Source organism: Dicentrarchus labrax, unplaced genomic scaffold (genome assembly GCF_905237075.1).
Source record: "Dicentrarchus labrax unplaced genomic scaffold, dlabrax2021, whole genome shotgun sequence".
NCBI lineage: Eukaryota > Metazoa > Chordata > Actinopteri > Moronidae > Dicentrarchus > Dicentrarchus labrax.
The window spans coordinates 15189955-15208037 of NW_026136711.1; the positions used below are offsets into that span (position 1 = coordinate 15189955).

Below are 18083 nucleotides of genomic sequence, written 5' to 3' on the forward strand. Positions count from 1 at the left end.
GGTCTGGCAACCCCAGCCCCCCGTTCTGCTTAACCCAAGCCTGCTAACCATTAATGGGGATCAAACACACAGCAAGATAAGTTGTTTTTATTGTGTGAAAGGGGGTGTGGGGGGGGGTTGTTGTGTTTTGTGTTGGTGTGTGGGTGTTTGTGTTTGGTGGTTTGGTGTGGTGTTTTTGTGTTTGGTGTGGGTGGGGGGGGGGGTGGGGGGGGGGGGGGGGGGTTGTGGGTGGTTTTGTGGGTGGGGGGGGGGTGTTGGGGGGGGGGGGGGTGGGGGGGGGGGGGGGGGTGGTTTTGGTGGGGGGGGGGGGGGGGGTGTGTGTGGGGGTGGGGTGGTTGGGTGTGGGGTGTTTTTTTGTGTTGGGTGGGGGTGGTGGGGGGGTTGGGGGGGGGGTGGGTTGGTGGGTGGGGGGTTTTTAATGTGGGTTGTGGGTGTTGGGGTTTGTTTTTTGGGGGGTTTGTTGTGGGTTGTGGGGGGGGGGGGGGGGGGTTTTTGTGTGGGGGGGGGGGGGGGGTGTGTGTGTGTGGTGGTGGGGTTTGTGTTGGGTGTTGGGGTGTTTTTTGTGTTGGGTGGGTGGTGGTGGGGGGGTTGGGGGGTGGTGGGGGTTGGTGGGTTTGTGGGTTGTGTTTTTAATGTGTGGTTGGGGGTTGTTGGGTGTGTTTGGGGGGTTGTTGTGTGTGTTGTTTGGGGGGTGGTAGGAAGTGGTGTGTGTTGGGTTTATTGTGTGAAAAGGAGAGGTTGTGGAGGAGGGGAATTTGATTTGTGTTTTGTGTTGAGTTTGGTGTGGTTGATTTAATTAGAAATTTGTTTAGAAATGTGTTTTTTATGAGGTAGGATTAATGTTTTTTATTTGAAATGTTTGAGATGATGTGAGTGGTGTTGTGGGGTGTGTGTTGAGGGTGTGAATGAGTGGTGGTTGTTGTTTTTTGTTTGTTGTGTTTTGTTAAGGGTTGTGTTTTTTAAATGTTGAAATTGGTTGGTTTGGGTTATGTGGGATGTTTTTGTAAATTATTTGGGTGGTGTTTGTTGTGATGTGTGTTGTTGTGAGTTGGTGTTGGTAGGAGGTGTGTGTTGGGTGGGGGGGGGGGGGGGGGGTTTGTGTTTGTGAGTTGTGGTTGTTTTTGAAATTTGTTTAGATGGTGTGTATTGGGTTGTGTTTTTTTTATGTTTTTTTTAGTGTGTTTTTTAAGGTGTTTTGTAAAAAGTTGTTTGTTGTGTGTTGTTTGTTTTGTTGGTTTTTTGTGGGGTGTGTTGGGGTTGGGTGGGGGGGTGGGGGGGGGGGGGGGGTTGGGGGGGGGGGGGGGGGGGGGGGGGGGGGGTGGGGGGTGAAGGTGTGTGTGTGTGTGTGTGTGTGTGTGTGTGTGCGCGTGTGTGTGTGTGTGTGAGTGTGAGTGAGAGAGAGAGAGAACATGGGGGGAGTTCTGAAGAAAAGGGCATGATAGGAGTGGGATGGAGACACAATGTCCTTGAGTGTAAATGGTTGTATGAGTGTGTGTGTGTGTGTGTGTGTGTGTGTGTGTGTGTGTGTGTGTGTGTGTGTGTGTGTGTGTGTGTGTGTGTGTGAGCCTGGGCGTATGTTCTTGTCATGAACTAGTGTCTATACGTAAAAATGTGTGTGTGTGTGTGTGTGTGTGCGCGTGTGTGTGTGTGTGTGTGTGTGTCCCACATGCCCTTAACTGCTCTAGCTGCCAAGATAAAGTGGAGCAGGCCACCAAGTCACAAAGACACACACACAATAACTAACACCACTTGCGTATATCCCTATATTTATATTATCTTCCACAATAAATGCCCATTATGTATCTTTGTGCTGCTAATATATCTCTACAGTGTTTCATTAATTCTGTCCAGCCTCTTATATAGCTTGCTGTTTTCTCTAATCACATACCTTATACAAGTGATGCGACTGTGTACCCCGCTGCCTGGAATCTGTAAATCACATTAAGAGTCTCGAAAACTCACAGTTGTATCATAAAATATGCCAGAGCATACCTCAAACCTCACAATTAATTTAAGAAGGGGACACTGGTACTGTCAACACAGGGAGAGTAACGCTAGGTTTAGCAGATTATGCTACTACCAACCAACTTACTCCTTCCTATTACTGAAGCCATGTGTTGATTTATTTACAGTGACGTGCACCCATACAATTCAAAAGGACGACACTGGCCAGGGCACTGAGATAATCAATTCTCATTAAGCTGCATTTTTGTGAAAGATTTATCCTCCTAAGACACCAAACCATTCTCTACTGTAGCACTGCCAACAGTTACTATTTAACTGTGTGGGAGGAGATATTATATTCAGGGATGTTTCTGATTCAGCATTTGAGATAAAAATTGAGGTTAAAAATATTAACCCCTAATCCTGAATTGAATAATATCAAATCAGCTTTGTAGCTATAGAGATTGTGGACTGATTATCTAAATCGTGTTGTACTGTCTGATACACACTCACAGGCATTGTTTCAAGCAGTCCAGGAGCCAGATGTATAAACGATGCATACAGACAATGCGAGACACTCTGTAAAACTGCACTTTTTCTTTGTCTTTCTTCACACTGACAGGTCTAACAGGTTGCGGAGCAGGCTATCGATATCTATCAAAGACTGGCATCAAATACTTGGTCAGATTCATGATTACTTACTCCTTGATCAAGTTTCTTGACTTTTACTTTTCTGATTTTAGATCTTTTTATTTTAGCAAAGTTCTGGTATGTCTGCTTGTGTTAAGACAAAATTAAACGATGATGGATTGAGTTACTGTATTGGCAACTACATTGAATCTTTTCAAACAATACCCAGCCCTATCTGCAACAAACGTTTATCTGGAACACAAAGGGTGTATCACAAACTACCAATTTAATTACTGCAAGTCCTGAGCCACTGGCCTTTGGCAAAAAAATAAGAAAGAGGGACATAAAATGTGATTTTTTGAAGTTTTGTTTTAGCAGGCAACAGAATCGACACCCTTCACAAAACAGACCCTAGACACATATCTCACCCTTTTAAATGAGACAATCCAGCTCTGCTTCCTTCACTCACCACACTAATGAGACAGAAAAGCGAGGGGAGCAGCTGGGCCTGGGGAGCGACAGAGATGCGACATGCTCTCCTCCACCTCTTCCTCCCCTTCCTCTTCTCCTCCCCCCACCCTCCGACTCACCATCAAAGTAGACACAGCCCACACCAGCGGTGGGGCTGGTAATGACCGCGGGCACGCACAGACACACACCACATGTGACCTATAACACTCCCTGTATATCTATGTGCGTGTAATGTCTTGATTATTAACGAATCGTCATGGTGGTAATGTGTGTAGCTGGTGTGTGTGTGTGTGTGTGTGTGTGTGTGTGTGTGTGTGTGTGTGTGTGTGTGTGTGTGTGTGTGTGTGTGTAAGTGTAAGTGTATGTTGCTCTGTAATTACATCCAGTGGGGATGAGTTGTGCTATGATTGTACAGGTTAAGATATACAGCAACTAACAGCTAATGGGGGTGAGGTCTGCTCTGGACAATTGGTCATACACTGCTGAGGCACAAATGTCTGTTGCAACATGCAATACAAGAGAATCGTGTGTGTGTGTGTGTGTGTGTGTGTGTGTGTGTGTGTGTGTGTGTGTGTGTGTGTGTGTGTGTGTGTGTGTGTAGGCTTGTGGGTCCACCCAAATAAAATATGTAATTGGAACCATGTGTATTAACAAGGCATCGTTAGTCCTGTTCCATCACCTATGGTTACTGCTGTATTGAGGGATGCTGGATATGGAGGCTAATGATGGCTACATACATACACCTATCATTGGAGCATGCCGCGTGTGTTTGTAAGAATTTTTATAAATCTGATTCCATGTGATGTAATTTCCAACACTGAACTCACCTGTCTCTCAGTCAGTGTGTAGATGTACTGCAGGTCTGGGCTGAACAGCATGTCTCTCCGTAAGGGACTTCCTCCCTCGCTTACAGTCACCTTCTCGTAGAGCACCGCTGGACGGTTGGGACTCACAGAGTTCACCAAGATCTACAGGGAAACATACCAGAAAACAGTAAGAAAAGGACTCAAATAGTCAACATTCTAATACTAAAGTTAAAAATATTTATCAAATAATGAGTAAACATTTCATGCTCTCAAGCACTTCCTTGTACAACACCTATCAGAAACTGCTTCACAGGAAAAACCTTCACAATAAAGCTGAAAATTGTATTATACATTAAACACAGTGTATTCATTTCCTTGCTATATATTTGCTGCACATATAAGCCAAGGACGAAGGAAAACACAGATATATTCATCTTTGTTTTCTCACACTTCATATTCTTGTAATTTCCTACACTACAGGTGTGTCACGTTGCATATTTTCCCCCAAACTGAGGTTTACACTGTAGCCCCTCTATGTTTCTCCAGCTGGGGAAATAGACTGCATTTACTTTAGCAGTAACAGGTGGTTATTATTATAGTGGTAGGCAGTGTGAAATTATCATCACTTTGGAAAAAGGTTGAAAGCGCTGGCTTTACAGAGCCATGTAAACGGCTAAATTGAAAGGCTGTGCTAATAGCAGTATTGAATATAGAACCATTATTGTGAAAACCGACAAGGACAGAGGTAGATGCATGGAAAAGAACATTACTGACTGGATAATGGTGTTATTAAAGCTTTACTCAGCACCACAGAAGAATTAATTAAAACACTTTTAAAACTGAAACAATGACAAAAAGCGGTGTGTATGAAACATTGTGGTCCTGTATAATGCCGGAAGAGAATAACAGCCAGTGAGACACTATCTTTGGATGTTGAAATGAAAACTTAATTGTCCAGTACACCTGTAGACAAATGTAACTATCTCACGGCGCAAGCAAGCGGGCGCATGCACACACATCTGCGCGGACGCTCAGATTTTTTTTGTGAGCTTTTGGCAAATAATTGCCCAGATATGGAGAGTAATGGCGCAGATACAAGATAGGAGATTGGCCGGCTGGGATGGCTGTGAGCCAAAGTCATCTCAGCAGCAAATGAAAAGCACAGAGCGACAGGGGGGAGGGCAAGTATCAGCTCTCCATTACTGAGCTTTGTCGACTCGCACTGCTATCAGCCCACAGTGACAAGGAAGGAACAGCAGGCAATGACTAGCTGGAAAATGATACTGAACCCACACACACACACACACACACACACACACACACACACACACACACACACACACACACACACACACACACACACACACACACACACCCACACACACACACACCACCACCCACACACACACACACACACACACACACACACAGACAAATAGGTTCACACCCTAGATAGATGGAAAATGATAAGATGAAAACACACACACACACACACACAAATGACAGATATGCATACGCTAATATGAGCTTTGATAGATATGCACACGCACACACACACACACACACACACACACACACACACACACACACACACACAGATAGAGAAAGTCAGTGGACGCTGATAACACACACTTTGAAATGAAAGAATTTATTTACAATCTCACCAAAAAAGAAACCAGGGGCAACAATCCCATTATCTCTCACTGCCTGTGTATGTGTGTGCCAGAGAGGAAGAGAGGAAGAGAGAGAGAGAGAGAGAGAGAGAGAGGGAGAGGGAGAGAGGGAGAGGGAGAGAGGGAGGGAGAGGGGCCAAGTAAGATGGAGAGAGAGAGAGAGAAAGAGCTCATAAGGCTGTGATAAAGCACTAGAGATGAGAGGAAATATGGATGTTATTATCTAGATAATGGGCCCGTAAACAAAGGATACATTTCATTCACGGATGGCTCGCATCTAGATGAGCACAAACACACACACACAGACATATAAACACACATACCAACGCACATGGCAACATTGTTTTTAAGTATAGACAACCAGAATAAGGAAAAATGCTGACACACACACACACACACACACACACACACACACACACACACACACACACACACACACACACACACACACACACACACACACACACACACACACACACACACACACACACACACACACACACACACACACACACACACACACACAGAAAGAATAGTTTTTGTTCTGTGGGCTCCCAGCATCATTTTCTCTCTCATACACACACACAAAAAGAGCCATTTCAGTTGGCAGCCACATCTATCTCTGGACCAGACACCCAAGTCCAGTTCACTGGCTAATAACCAGTCTCAGCCTGGACTGGTTTTGCACACACAAACGCACAACAATACAGAGAATAAAAGTCTGTCTTTCTGTCAGCTTTCCTATCTTCTGTTTGTATCCATCTGCTCGTCTCTCTGTGCGTCTTCCACTCTGCAAAATACCAAACGACAAATGACTGTCTCTTCATAGTTTATCTCACTTTGTCCATTACTGATTCCAGTATCACTTTAGAGACAGGGACTCAAACACTTGGCTATGGTTACTTGACACACGCTTTTTCCCTCCTCTCTTTGTCTCATTCTTTATTCTCTCCCTTCCTCTTCCCTTCCCAGTTCACATGCATCGCTAACATTTATTCAAAATGTGTGGAGAGAGCGAAAAAGGTGAGAAAGAGGGAAAACAGAATAGTGGGCGAGTGAGAGTGGGTGACGTGTGAAAACAACAGGTAATAAATCGTCTCAAATCAATTTATTCCACAGGCGCTGCGGCCAAGACTGGTCAGAGAATATGGGAAACTGGGAAGAGAACAAAGGGAACAAAGGACTATGGAATATATAAACGTGAACAGATGAATAGAGGGATGGATGGGATACATAGGGAACATTTGTCTAATTGAATCACACTGAGCCACTGTGCCTGGGAAACAATCACTAGAATCTAATAATCAGGTTAACAGGGGGAGCTGTACATTAAGGAGGGTTTAGATCTTCTTCTAGGAGAGCTTAGAGTTTACGAATGTGTGTGTAAAATTGTGTGTGCGCACGTAATCTTGCATGCCTGTGCACACGTCTGTCAGTTTCAACATTTATCTACAAGCACCTGTTGCATATTATACATGCACAAATCTGTTTTTAACGCGTGTAAATTCTTAAGTTTATGTTTACATGAGTATGCGTGCACAGCTCTATGTGAATGTGGATAAGAAATCAATGCAATAGTCAGTGGTGATGGGAGACGCCGCTGCTGTCTCATTGTCTCCTCTGTATTGCTTAGCTTTCCGCTAAGTGCTTGATGGATTCAGAGAATGATGCTGTGCTTGTGTTTTGGGTTTATTTTTGTTTTGTTTGTTTTTTTTCAGGAAAAAGCCCATCTCTACTCTCTTGTCAACATAATGTAACATCAACAGACCTTAAACACATTAGAGGCACTGTCTTAAGTAAGGACGTAGAGAAGCATTGAGGGAGGGGAAGAGAGGAGGAACAGAAAGCAGAGAGTTTAAGAGTGGGGAATAATGAGGAGTGAGAGCAACTGGAAAAGAATAGTAGATGAATAAATTGCTAAAACTATAGTCTTTGTCTCTCAATGGATCTTCCATGACCTACAACTGTTATTCCTCCCTGGATTGTTAATGCAGTTAACTTTCTCAGCTCAGCAAAACTAGAAATAAAAAGAGATAAAGTAGTGACTGGTGTTTTACACAACCAATTGTGCTTGGAGAGTGAATGTCTGAAGAGAAGTGGCCTGAAATCTGATGTCTAATGCAGTAAATGAGTTAACATTCCCCAACATCCCCAGGGATTTCATTACCATCCCTAACTTTGCTTGTCTGCAACAAGCCTCCAGATATTCAGAAACCTTGCATAATCATTGTGTGAGAAAAAAAAGATTGCAAACAAATACAAATCAACACTGCACCATCACCTCGCTGTAACATTCCCAACCACCCTCCTCCTCCTCCTCCTCCTCCTACAACATCCAATTTTTTTTGTAATCTGTTCTCTGTGCATTAAAACCTCCCTCAGCCCGCCGATCCACCCGTAAGCCCCTGATGCGGTGTTTTATCTGTGCCAGGCAGGCCTGGTTAGCTCTGATAGACACGCAGGATAGCTAGCTGGTGATAGGGAGGCTGGCGGTATGAGGGTGAGAGAGTTGGGTGATAAGACAGTGGCATGTCAATGAGAATGATGCCTGTCATAGCCGCAAGTGACAAGTGATGGAGCCCGTGTACATAAAAGTGAGAGACTTCGAGGCAAAGAGATCATCAATTGTGTGCCTTCTGTTGCACTGCTGTACTATGGGAAGACAGGGAGGAAGGGAGCAAGAAGGGGGGAAAGAAAAGTGATGGAGAAAAGACAGAAGGATGGAGGAGTAAGCTTTATTTAAAGATGTACTCAGTGTATTAAAAATAATGCTTTACTCAGGAAATGTAAATAGAAAAATCATGAAAAGAGGAGGTAAGGAGGAACTTGAATTAGCAGCTCATGGAGCTAAACTGAAAATGGTCCAGGTGTTCCCAGGTGTGACTGAGAGCCACAACACACCAGCATGTAGCTTTGACATTTCAAAGCAGATCTGGGGATGTGTGTGTGAACATAAAGCATACTTGGCTCACTAATAGCATGTAGAAAGTGACACACACACACACACACACACACACACACACACACACACACACACACACACACACACACACACACACACACACACACACACACACACACACACACACACACACACACACACACACACACACACACACACACACACACACAGAGGGGTAAACTTGACATAAATAGGTCTAACCATGCATAATGGTAGCAGGCTCCACATTCCTGACTTTGATGGGGGGGCATGTATATGTGTATGTATGTATAAGTGTGTGTGTGAGTGAGTGTTTAAGGGGCCCTACTGAGGGGAATTCAGTGTGGCCCTCTCCAGAACAAAAGGAAATAAAGAAAAGCAGACAGAGGGTCATGAACAGAGAGAAAAGTGGCAGGGTCCTGCAGTCACTGGACTGTGGGAAGGAGTGATGAAGTGGGTGAAGAGTGAAGAACAGATTATAATACTTTGTGTTAATGGACTCCAGTACTTAGGTGATCTTATCTATGGCAATATATCACTTGGTTTTACTGAGCTGTTGTTAATATTACCAATTTATAATTTAATTTACATCAGTGATTTTCCTTTTTTCTGCTGTTAAAGATCATGTTATTTGATTAAAAGCTCTAGAACAGCTACTAAAGGGACCCTGAGCTGGGATTATTGCTTCAACTGTTATTTCCAAGGTCAAGAATGAACTTTGATCCTCAGCTTTTAAGCCAACACGGACCCGTTAACCCTGACACGCTACAACGTCATTGTGTCTGGGATGAATTCGCACACAGCCAAATAAGCTCATACAACAGTGAACTACTTCCTAATGACAGCTTCATGTAAACGCCCCCCATATCCTCTGTGTTCCTCTTTAAGCTGTGTTTTTCTATCAGCAGCAGGAGCGTTCAGATAAAGGACTGAAATCACTCACTTCCTATCGTACCGTTAGCTTGGCAGAACTTGAGCGCAGCAAGACAGAAAACAAATCCATCAATTGTTTCTCAGACGGCAAGAGTTACCATTAGAAACATCAGAAAAACATACCTTTTTCCCTCTCGCTAAGTGTGTGTCTGTATATGTGTGTAACAGTAATACAGGAGGACAGGGCCACTAGCACTGAGCACTTAAGCCTGTACCCTCTAACACACACACACACACACACACACACACACACACACACACACACACACACACACACACACACACACACACACACACACACACACACACACACACACACACACACACACACACACACACACACACACACACACAGAGACACACAGAGACACACAGAGACATGCAGGCACAGTACAGAGGGTGGTAGTACATTTATTCACTCATTCTCTGTAATACTGCTGCAGTGCATTGTTAGTTCTTTCTAACAATGCACTGCAGAGAACATCCCTTCGATATGTGAAGAAAAAATGCTTTTGAATAAGTTATCTGGTAAAAAAAGATGAAGGTGCTGTGTTTGTTGTTGTGTGTGTTTGTGTGTTTGTGTGTTTGGCTGAGGGAGTTAGAAGCTGGGAGCAGATGGAGCATCACACATGAGTGAGTGATCGCCCTGATACATCTATGGGACAAATCCCCCTCCAACATCACACACATAGACACACACAGACACACACAGACACACACAGACACACACACAGACACAGAGTATATACAGCCAACACATAGAAGAGCTCAGAGTAAACTTATACCATATGTGGGTCAGACAGTCAGAGACCACGCAGCCTTTCCTTCAACAGCACTAAGACAGACAAAGAGCCATGGTGACAATGATGGAGGAGGCATGCACTCAAACACATATACACACACACTGTCTCGGTGGAATGTCATTGTGGTTTCTATCAAAACACAGTGTGTGTCTGGTGTGGGTTATTATAAGGTCTGGGAAGGAGAGCAGATGCAACCATGAATTTTACTCCCTTTTACTGGTGTGAAATTTGACAGTATTTGTATTTTTGGAAGTGTGCACAGAAAGACGTCCTGCTATGGCGAAAAGTCCTTGCTTCTTTATTTATTTCTGTCTATCTATTCAAATAGATATATCAGCACCCAATAGACTTAATAACCTCAATGAAGAAAAGAGAGGGAATAAAAAAAGAGAGCAGCTCTCACACAAAAACAAACACACACACACACACACAAAAAAACAAACACACACACACACACACACACAAAAACAAACACACACACACACACACACACACACACACACACATGCGCCTCCAGTAATTCTTTCACACACCACCACACATTACACAAATACACACACCTTACAAGAACAAAGAATGATGGGTTCTCAGAATCATTGCTCCTTAAAAGATGTTTCTAACAAAAGTAATCTATTTTTAACTCTTTGATGTTTCTACACAAGATTGTTCATTTTCCCAAAAATCTGTTATGAGGTGAACTGAGATTTGTGACAAGTGGCACAGTGTATTTTAAATTGGCAGCTTTGGACAGGGTGCACCTGACAGGTTCTATCAAGATCTTTTAAGCTTACATTAAGCACTTGTCAATGAGTTCAAATAGAGGGCAGTGTAATCCAGTGTATTCTGTCATATCAGGTTTCTTGCTATGCCAACTCTTATTGACTGGCTTGGGTATTCACCCACATGTCTGCACCATGGTTATTCATGTGTGTGCCTGTGGCCTTTCACCAGCAGAGCTTACAAAAGGTCACATACTCACACACATGTGCACACACATATGTGCGCACACACAACTATAACGGGCTGTGGAGGAAGAGGAGGCAATAAAAAAAGGAGAAGAGAAAAGGAACAAAGGCCACTGCCACATGATTCTCCCAGTGTACATGCATACAATATAGTGTAAACAGGCTGAAAGAAAGTGAGCTCCTTTAACAGCAAATTAAACCTATTCATCACCGTTAAGGCCTTTTAATCCTCATGCTCGCTGAAATTAAAAGACCTTGTCATCACTTTATCCCTCTATCTCTACATCCATCCTCAGCCTTCCCCTGCGATGCATTTCTCTCCTTTTCTCTCATTCATCTCCCATGTATTCACCTTCCCCCCCCCTTTCCTCTCTACCTTTCCTTCCTCCCTCCTCTCTCCCTGCAAATTAAATGCCTTTAGCTAGCAGTCGTCAGATAAGTGTGTGTAGCGAGTCGCTAGACACGGCGCGGTGGCGGCATTTCATCTTCCGACCATCACTAAATCACACTAACTCAATCATCTGCATGGAGTTACACGCACGCACACACACAAACACACACACTGCAAGTGTGAAAAGCTGCATCTAGAGAGGTGCTTTACTATGACTGATTTTATCAGCTGTCTTGCAAACGGGGGAAGAAACTGCACCACAACATTATCATATACAATAAGATGAGACTTGAAGATAGAGCTTTCCAATTGAATGCCTTTTTAGTGTCGCCATTCAAATGAGGAAAGACCTCCTCTTACATTGAGGCGCAACCCAAATCCCTTATGGGATATCTCAGCCGAAACAATATTACACATTTACATCAAAGACTGCTGAGAGGATATTTATGTTAAAGAAATAAGGTGAATACACTTAAAGACTAGATTTCATATTTATACGGCTATGGGTGTATGCAAGTAAGATTAGCAACCTGGTACATGATTCCCACAGTGACACTTGAGACCACTGCGAACCCTACAAGCCACTGAGAAAAAGAGAGAGCCATGCTGACGAGCTGCAAGCCTTATCAGAAACAGGAAGGTGGAAAACTAAACAAAGATTTGGAAGAGTGCTAAATGCAATGAGGGGGGACAGATGCTATCATCTATGGAGTGTGTATGTGGCTTTGAAGAGAGGAGAGCACATACAAACACAGGGGAAGATCGGCTGGGGAGTGGAGTGTTTGTGTAGAGTGTGAGTTTAAGAGTGGGGGAGGGTGTGTTTGTATGAAAGAAAGTGTGTGTGCGCATACAAAGTGTGCGAGGCAGTCTATCAATTTGCATGTGTAGCAGAATGCTGCGTGCAGTGAATACATGTGTGTGCAACTGTGCGTTCGGAGTTCATCTAAATCAGTCACATTAAAAAAGGCATCAATTAATAGCTCGAAGAAATGAAGACCATAAAACACACTCCCACTCTTGCTGTGACACTATGCAGCGCTGCTTGACCCACCGTTTACTGCCTAGATCAGCCATTCACTTGGATTCCAGCGAATAGGACCTAATCTTCAGCCGTAATTAGCAAGGTAGGTATGTGTGTGTGTGTGTGTGTGTGTGTGTGTGTGTGTGCATATGTGTGTGTTCTTCCTGTGGGAGAGCCAAAGTGATTACATGGCCACTGGTGCCTCTAATAGCATCTTTTAGGGAGAGAGAGAGAGAGAGAGAGAGAGAGAGAGAGAGAGAGAGAGAGAGACGGATGAAGAGAGAGAGATTGAGTGAGAGAGAGAGACAGAGTGATTTCCATCTTTCTTGGAAAGGATCAAAATTATGGCGGAGGAATTCTATGGTGGTTAAGATGTGGGTCTGTTTTGACTGTGCCATCATGTAGAGAGAGAGAGAGAGAGAGAGAGAGAGAGAGAGAGAGAGAGAGAGAGAGAGAGTGAGTGAGTGAGTGAGTGAGTGAGTGAGTGAGTGAGTGTGTGTGTGTGTGTGTGTGTGTGTGTGTGTGTGTGTGTGTGTGTGTGTGTGTGTGTGTGTGTGTGTGTGTGTGTGTAGATGTTTGTAATAGATGTAACACAAGAGGCTAATGGGAGCCAGGCCAAAACCACACCTCAGTGTACTGTGTGCCAAACCATTCCTGGCCACAAATGCCTGCCTCTCCTCTGCCTCTTTCATTTCTCTATCTTCCCCTCTGTTCTTTTTATTCTGCTTTTTCTCCACTTTCAACTTTATTCTCCTCTATACTTTTGTTATGACACTTTCCTTCTCCTCTTAATCCTTCACTTTCTCTCTTGAGTCCTCACCCTTTTCCCTCAACAGTATCTTCCTCTTCTGTGTTTCCATCACACAAGCACAAAAGTAAAAACCTTACTCAGCTCTTACACACACCACCCATGACTGAAAAATAAAAAAAATTACTGAGAGAACATAAAGACAGAAGTTGACGTAAACAAGATAAGCACAGGACAGAAAATTGCAGCAAACTACAACATTTTCAGTTGGCGACACAGAAGATGTTTTAAATTAAGAATAAGGTGACTGGTAACAATAGGAAGCTTGGTGGCTTAAATGAGAGGAGGTTTTGAGGGAGAAAAGTAATGACAGAACACACACACACACACACATACACACACACACACACACACACACACACACACACACACACACACACACACACACACACACACACACAACGTCTGGCTGTTGTAAAGAATGAGGAATGCAGATGGTGTTTAAAATGAGCTTTTATAGCGTGGTTTAGAACGATTTACAGCAGTGGTTGGCCTTTGTGTGTGTGTGTGTGTGTTTAATCAGTGAGTGGCAGTGTGCTAGCATGGTACACTATTCAGAACGAGGTCCTGAAAGTTTAGCAGTAGGATGAACCGCTCCACCCTAAGAGAGAGAGACAAACACACACACACACACACACAGACACACACACACAGACACACACACACACACACACACACACAGACAGACAGACAGACAGACAGACAGACAGACAGACAGACAGACAGACACACACAGGGACCGTCCCTTATTTGTTGTTTTAATTTTTTTTACTTTTTTAGTCCAATTGCCCATCACAATTTATCACAGCTCAAACTGATGAAACTAATGAAGCTTAGACTACTCACAGATAGACGGAGAGCTAACGGCTAGCACGCTAGCGAGCCAGGAACATGCTAGTCAGTCAAAATACCTTTCTAATTTTTTCTACTGTGCTGTTAACTCCACCCTTTTGTTCTCAGGACTGTACATCATTTTATTCAACAAAGTGTTACTGAAGACCGAAAAAAGCTCTTTGAGCTAGTTAGCTTGCTAAATGTCAGTTAATTAGAATAAACTATCAGTTAGCAAGCTCGTTAGCTCATCTTGAACGGGCCAAAGACTTCACACAGTTTACTCAAAAGATGTATTCATACAATCTACTCTTATCTCCATTAACTAAAAGCCAAATGAGCAAAACAGCTAATAAAGTAACAGATAAATTCCTTACCATTCCCTCAAAGGTCAATACAAGACAGTTTGCCCTTTGTAAACACCTCAAATTTGTATGTCAAAGGTCACGAAAGGTGATATTGCCTTTTTAAATGCTGGTGTCAACAAGCCTTTAAAAGGATTAACTCATTAATCAACTGTTCATTTCAGCCTTACAAATTTGAATAATCAAGTATAAGATGTCAATAGAGATCAAGTTGTTGCAGTCTACATATACCAATTTTGCCACTAACCTGTCTTTCAGTACAACCTGTATAAGGAGGTCAAAAGTGCAAAGTCAGGGAATGATACAGGATGTTGGGTTTAGGGACTGCACAGTGTGGGTGTGTGGGTGTGTGGGTGTGCTGCTCCTGGTTACTGTAGAAGAGAGGAGGCGGCACATTCCTGACATGACTGCTCTAATCCTGCCCTTCAATAGAACCATTTACTGCCTCACCAACTACTTTGTGTGTCTGTTGGTGTATGCTTATGAGTATGTTAATACCTGTTTGTGTGAAAAACACACACACACACACACACACACACACACACACACACACACACACACACACACACACACACACACACACACACACACACACACACACACACACACACACACACACACACACACACACACACACACACACACACACACACACAGTCTAGTCATATCCACCAACACACTAAGGTGGAACTGGAAAGACATAAGAGTCAGTGCAGGGAGGAACAGGGAAGAGAGAGAGGAGTGTGTGTCATACACAGTGTCAGTTCCACATAACAGGATAGTATGAGGGAGAGAGAAAAAGAGCGTGGGGAGAAAAATGAACTTTGGGTTTGAGTCAAAAACACCAAAATCTGTGTCTTGCTTTTGAGTTTAATGGTGATGTGGTATGTGATCTGTAGGTCTGGTGGGGTTTCTGCTGTTAGCTTAACACGGCTGGACTCTATTTGTGTTTGTCCAGGAGGCATAACTCTGTTTTTCTTGGCATGTGGCTAAATGTAATACCTTCTGCTGAGAAATGGGAAGAGATGTTTTGATGGATGAGGTTTAAGTATCTACTGTATGTGACTGTGAGTGGGGAAGTTCATTTTTGTGTACACAGACACACCCACAGACACTTCTCAGACTCAGGAATCCATGGAGAGTGGCTGGTGGTTTGCAGATTGTGTTGATTAACAACAAATACTTTATAGCAGTTTGGCTTTTTGCACGCACATATGCACTCAATAACTCACTGCGAGATGCCCATTTCTCTTCTCCACCCAAGCAAAGACAACATTAGTTTCTGTCTGAAACCAAAAGCCTGACCCTGCAATATAGCAATACAAAAATATAACTGTTTTCCTCTCCTCACTCAGCTTTCACCCCCCTCATCCATCCATCGCTCAGGTAATGGCCACCCACTTCTTTGCGCAGATTGCTAACTCTTCTTTGGGGAGGAGCCAGAGGAAAGTCCCTGGCTTATGTCCAGGCTTGGTGCCGGGAATCCACCTCTAAAACTGAGGAGGAGGGAAAAAGGAGAACTGGGAAGCCACTGACAGGAACACAACTAATGCTGCGATCCATTTGTCTCGGAAACCGACCGCTAGAGGTGGGCGATATATATCGTTTGCGATAATATCGTCATTGTTGTTTTGACAATGTGCAAATTTCCATTATCGAGTATTTAAATTACTTCGACAAAAACAATGAAACGCCCGCGGAAACTCCTCACATCCATTAATACACGGAGCAGCAGCGCTCTCTACAGCATGGCAGGATTCAGTCACACGACTAGTGGGCCTACGTGATCACATGACATGATCACGTGACCTCTCGCTAGCATCCTCCTTGCAACAGTTTAGCAGCGCGTTGTGATGGTAGAGAGAAAATGTAAACACCTCCAGTCCCTGAAGCTACCGGTACTTCAGATGATTTAGTGCCGAGACGTGGGTCCTATGGGCTTCAGCGTTCAGAGCGCTAAGCGCCTTCAGTGGTAAAAAGATGGTTTTTTTTTAGCGCAGCGCTCAGAGCGCTTCAAGTTGAAATCTGTTCAACTTTTAACACCGCTGGACGCTCGGAAAATGAGTTTTTGAGCTCTCTCAGCGCTGTAAACGCGTTTGGTGGACACAAGTCCAGCTCAGACAATTCTAATCACATTTTAAAGGATATCGACTGATTATCGTTATCGCCAAAATCCCAAAAAATATTGAGATATTATTTTTTGCCCATATCGCCCACCCCTACCGACCGCCCCAGTTGGAAAGTGTAAATCTCGCAGCTATCTCGCGACATTTCACCGAGACACACCCCCTTTTGTTCGGAATTTCAGCCGTCCCACTCGGGGTACCTCAGAGTACACCGAGCTAAACGAGGACGAACGTACGACCCGCAAAACAAAGATGGCTGCATATTGAGATGTATTTTCTTTGTATTTGTACTACGTTGGTCGTTTTAATGTCGATTTTAAATGCTCTTACACACTTGTTTACATTGCTGCTTTAGTCCGGTCACCAATTTATGCATTGCACGGTGTTGCTGTGCATTCAATACAATGTAAAGTTTTGTTTTCGAGCTGGTTTGCTAAATAGACTAATGTAGCTAACAATAACACTAGCCTGCCACTGCCCCTGGTGGCTCAAGACAAACGCCACAGCACTTGCTGAAACTGAAATAGGCGAAAATGGCAAAATATTATTGAAATGTAAGACTTGCAATAACGGAATAACTTGAAATGTTAGTGTTTCTGTAGAAAAACGTTATTATTTCACATTGAGCTTGATTAGATGAGCCACAAACAATAACAACACAGCTGTACTTGTGGCGTCCATGTTCTTTCCGACTCGTAATGCCCAAAGACAAATGGAACGCTATAAGTGGTACAAGCCAGGCAATAACGTCACGTTCTCGCGGCAGAGCAACTCGGGTGGGGGATTTACGAGACAAATGGATAGCACCATAAGAGCCTGTCCACGCGCAGCCTCACCCAATCGTATCGAAAAAAATCTCCGTCGACCCAAATAGTGTAGTACATATGCCATGGCCTGTATGTGGCGTTGTGACACCGCCACACCATTACACTAAAACCGGAAGAGAAGCCATGGAGCACGCGCTGTTTACAAACAAGTAGTAGTAGTAGTACGCCATTATTGTTGTTGTTATGACGCGTCTAGCGGTGGCGGCTTAGGTTAAAAGTTAGAGAGGTGGGGCTAATACGTTGTTATGGAAAAAAAACGTTTTCGCTGTCCAGACGACTCCAGGCAATCCGGCATTTTCGGATTTTCCCCACTCTGGGACCCGTTTCCAAAAAATACCATTTTCACACCCCGAAAACACCGTTTCCGTCTGGACACGAGGAAGATAAGTATTTATCTGGATTCTAAAAAAAACGTATTCGTGTGGACGGCCCCTAAGAGTTGGGGAGGTTTGGCTATCACACCTCCCCTACACTCTTTCAACACTTTTTCTTCCACTGCTTCATCTCTGTGATGTTCATTCAGCATTCTTCTCCTCTTTACATTTTTA

General features: G+C 43.7%; 1 protein-coding gene across 4 annotated transcripts in view; it reads right to left on the reverse strand.

Annotated features, from left to right (window-relative positions):
* LOC127372119 (plexin-A1) overlaps positions 1-18083 on the reverse strand; it is a 190220-nt gene that overhangs the window by 100282 nt on the left and 71855 nt on the right. For all 4 annotated transcript variants that reach the window (XM_051415526.1, XM_051415524.1, XM_051415525.1 and 1 more), the window contains exon 4: positions 3873-4013. In XM_051415526.1, coding sequence (XP_051271486.1) covers positions 3873-4013 — 141 coding nt within the window. The remainder of the gene's footprint in view (positions 1-3872; positions 4014-18083) is intronic.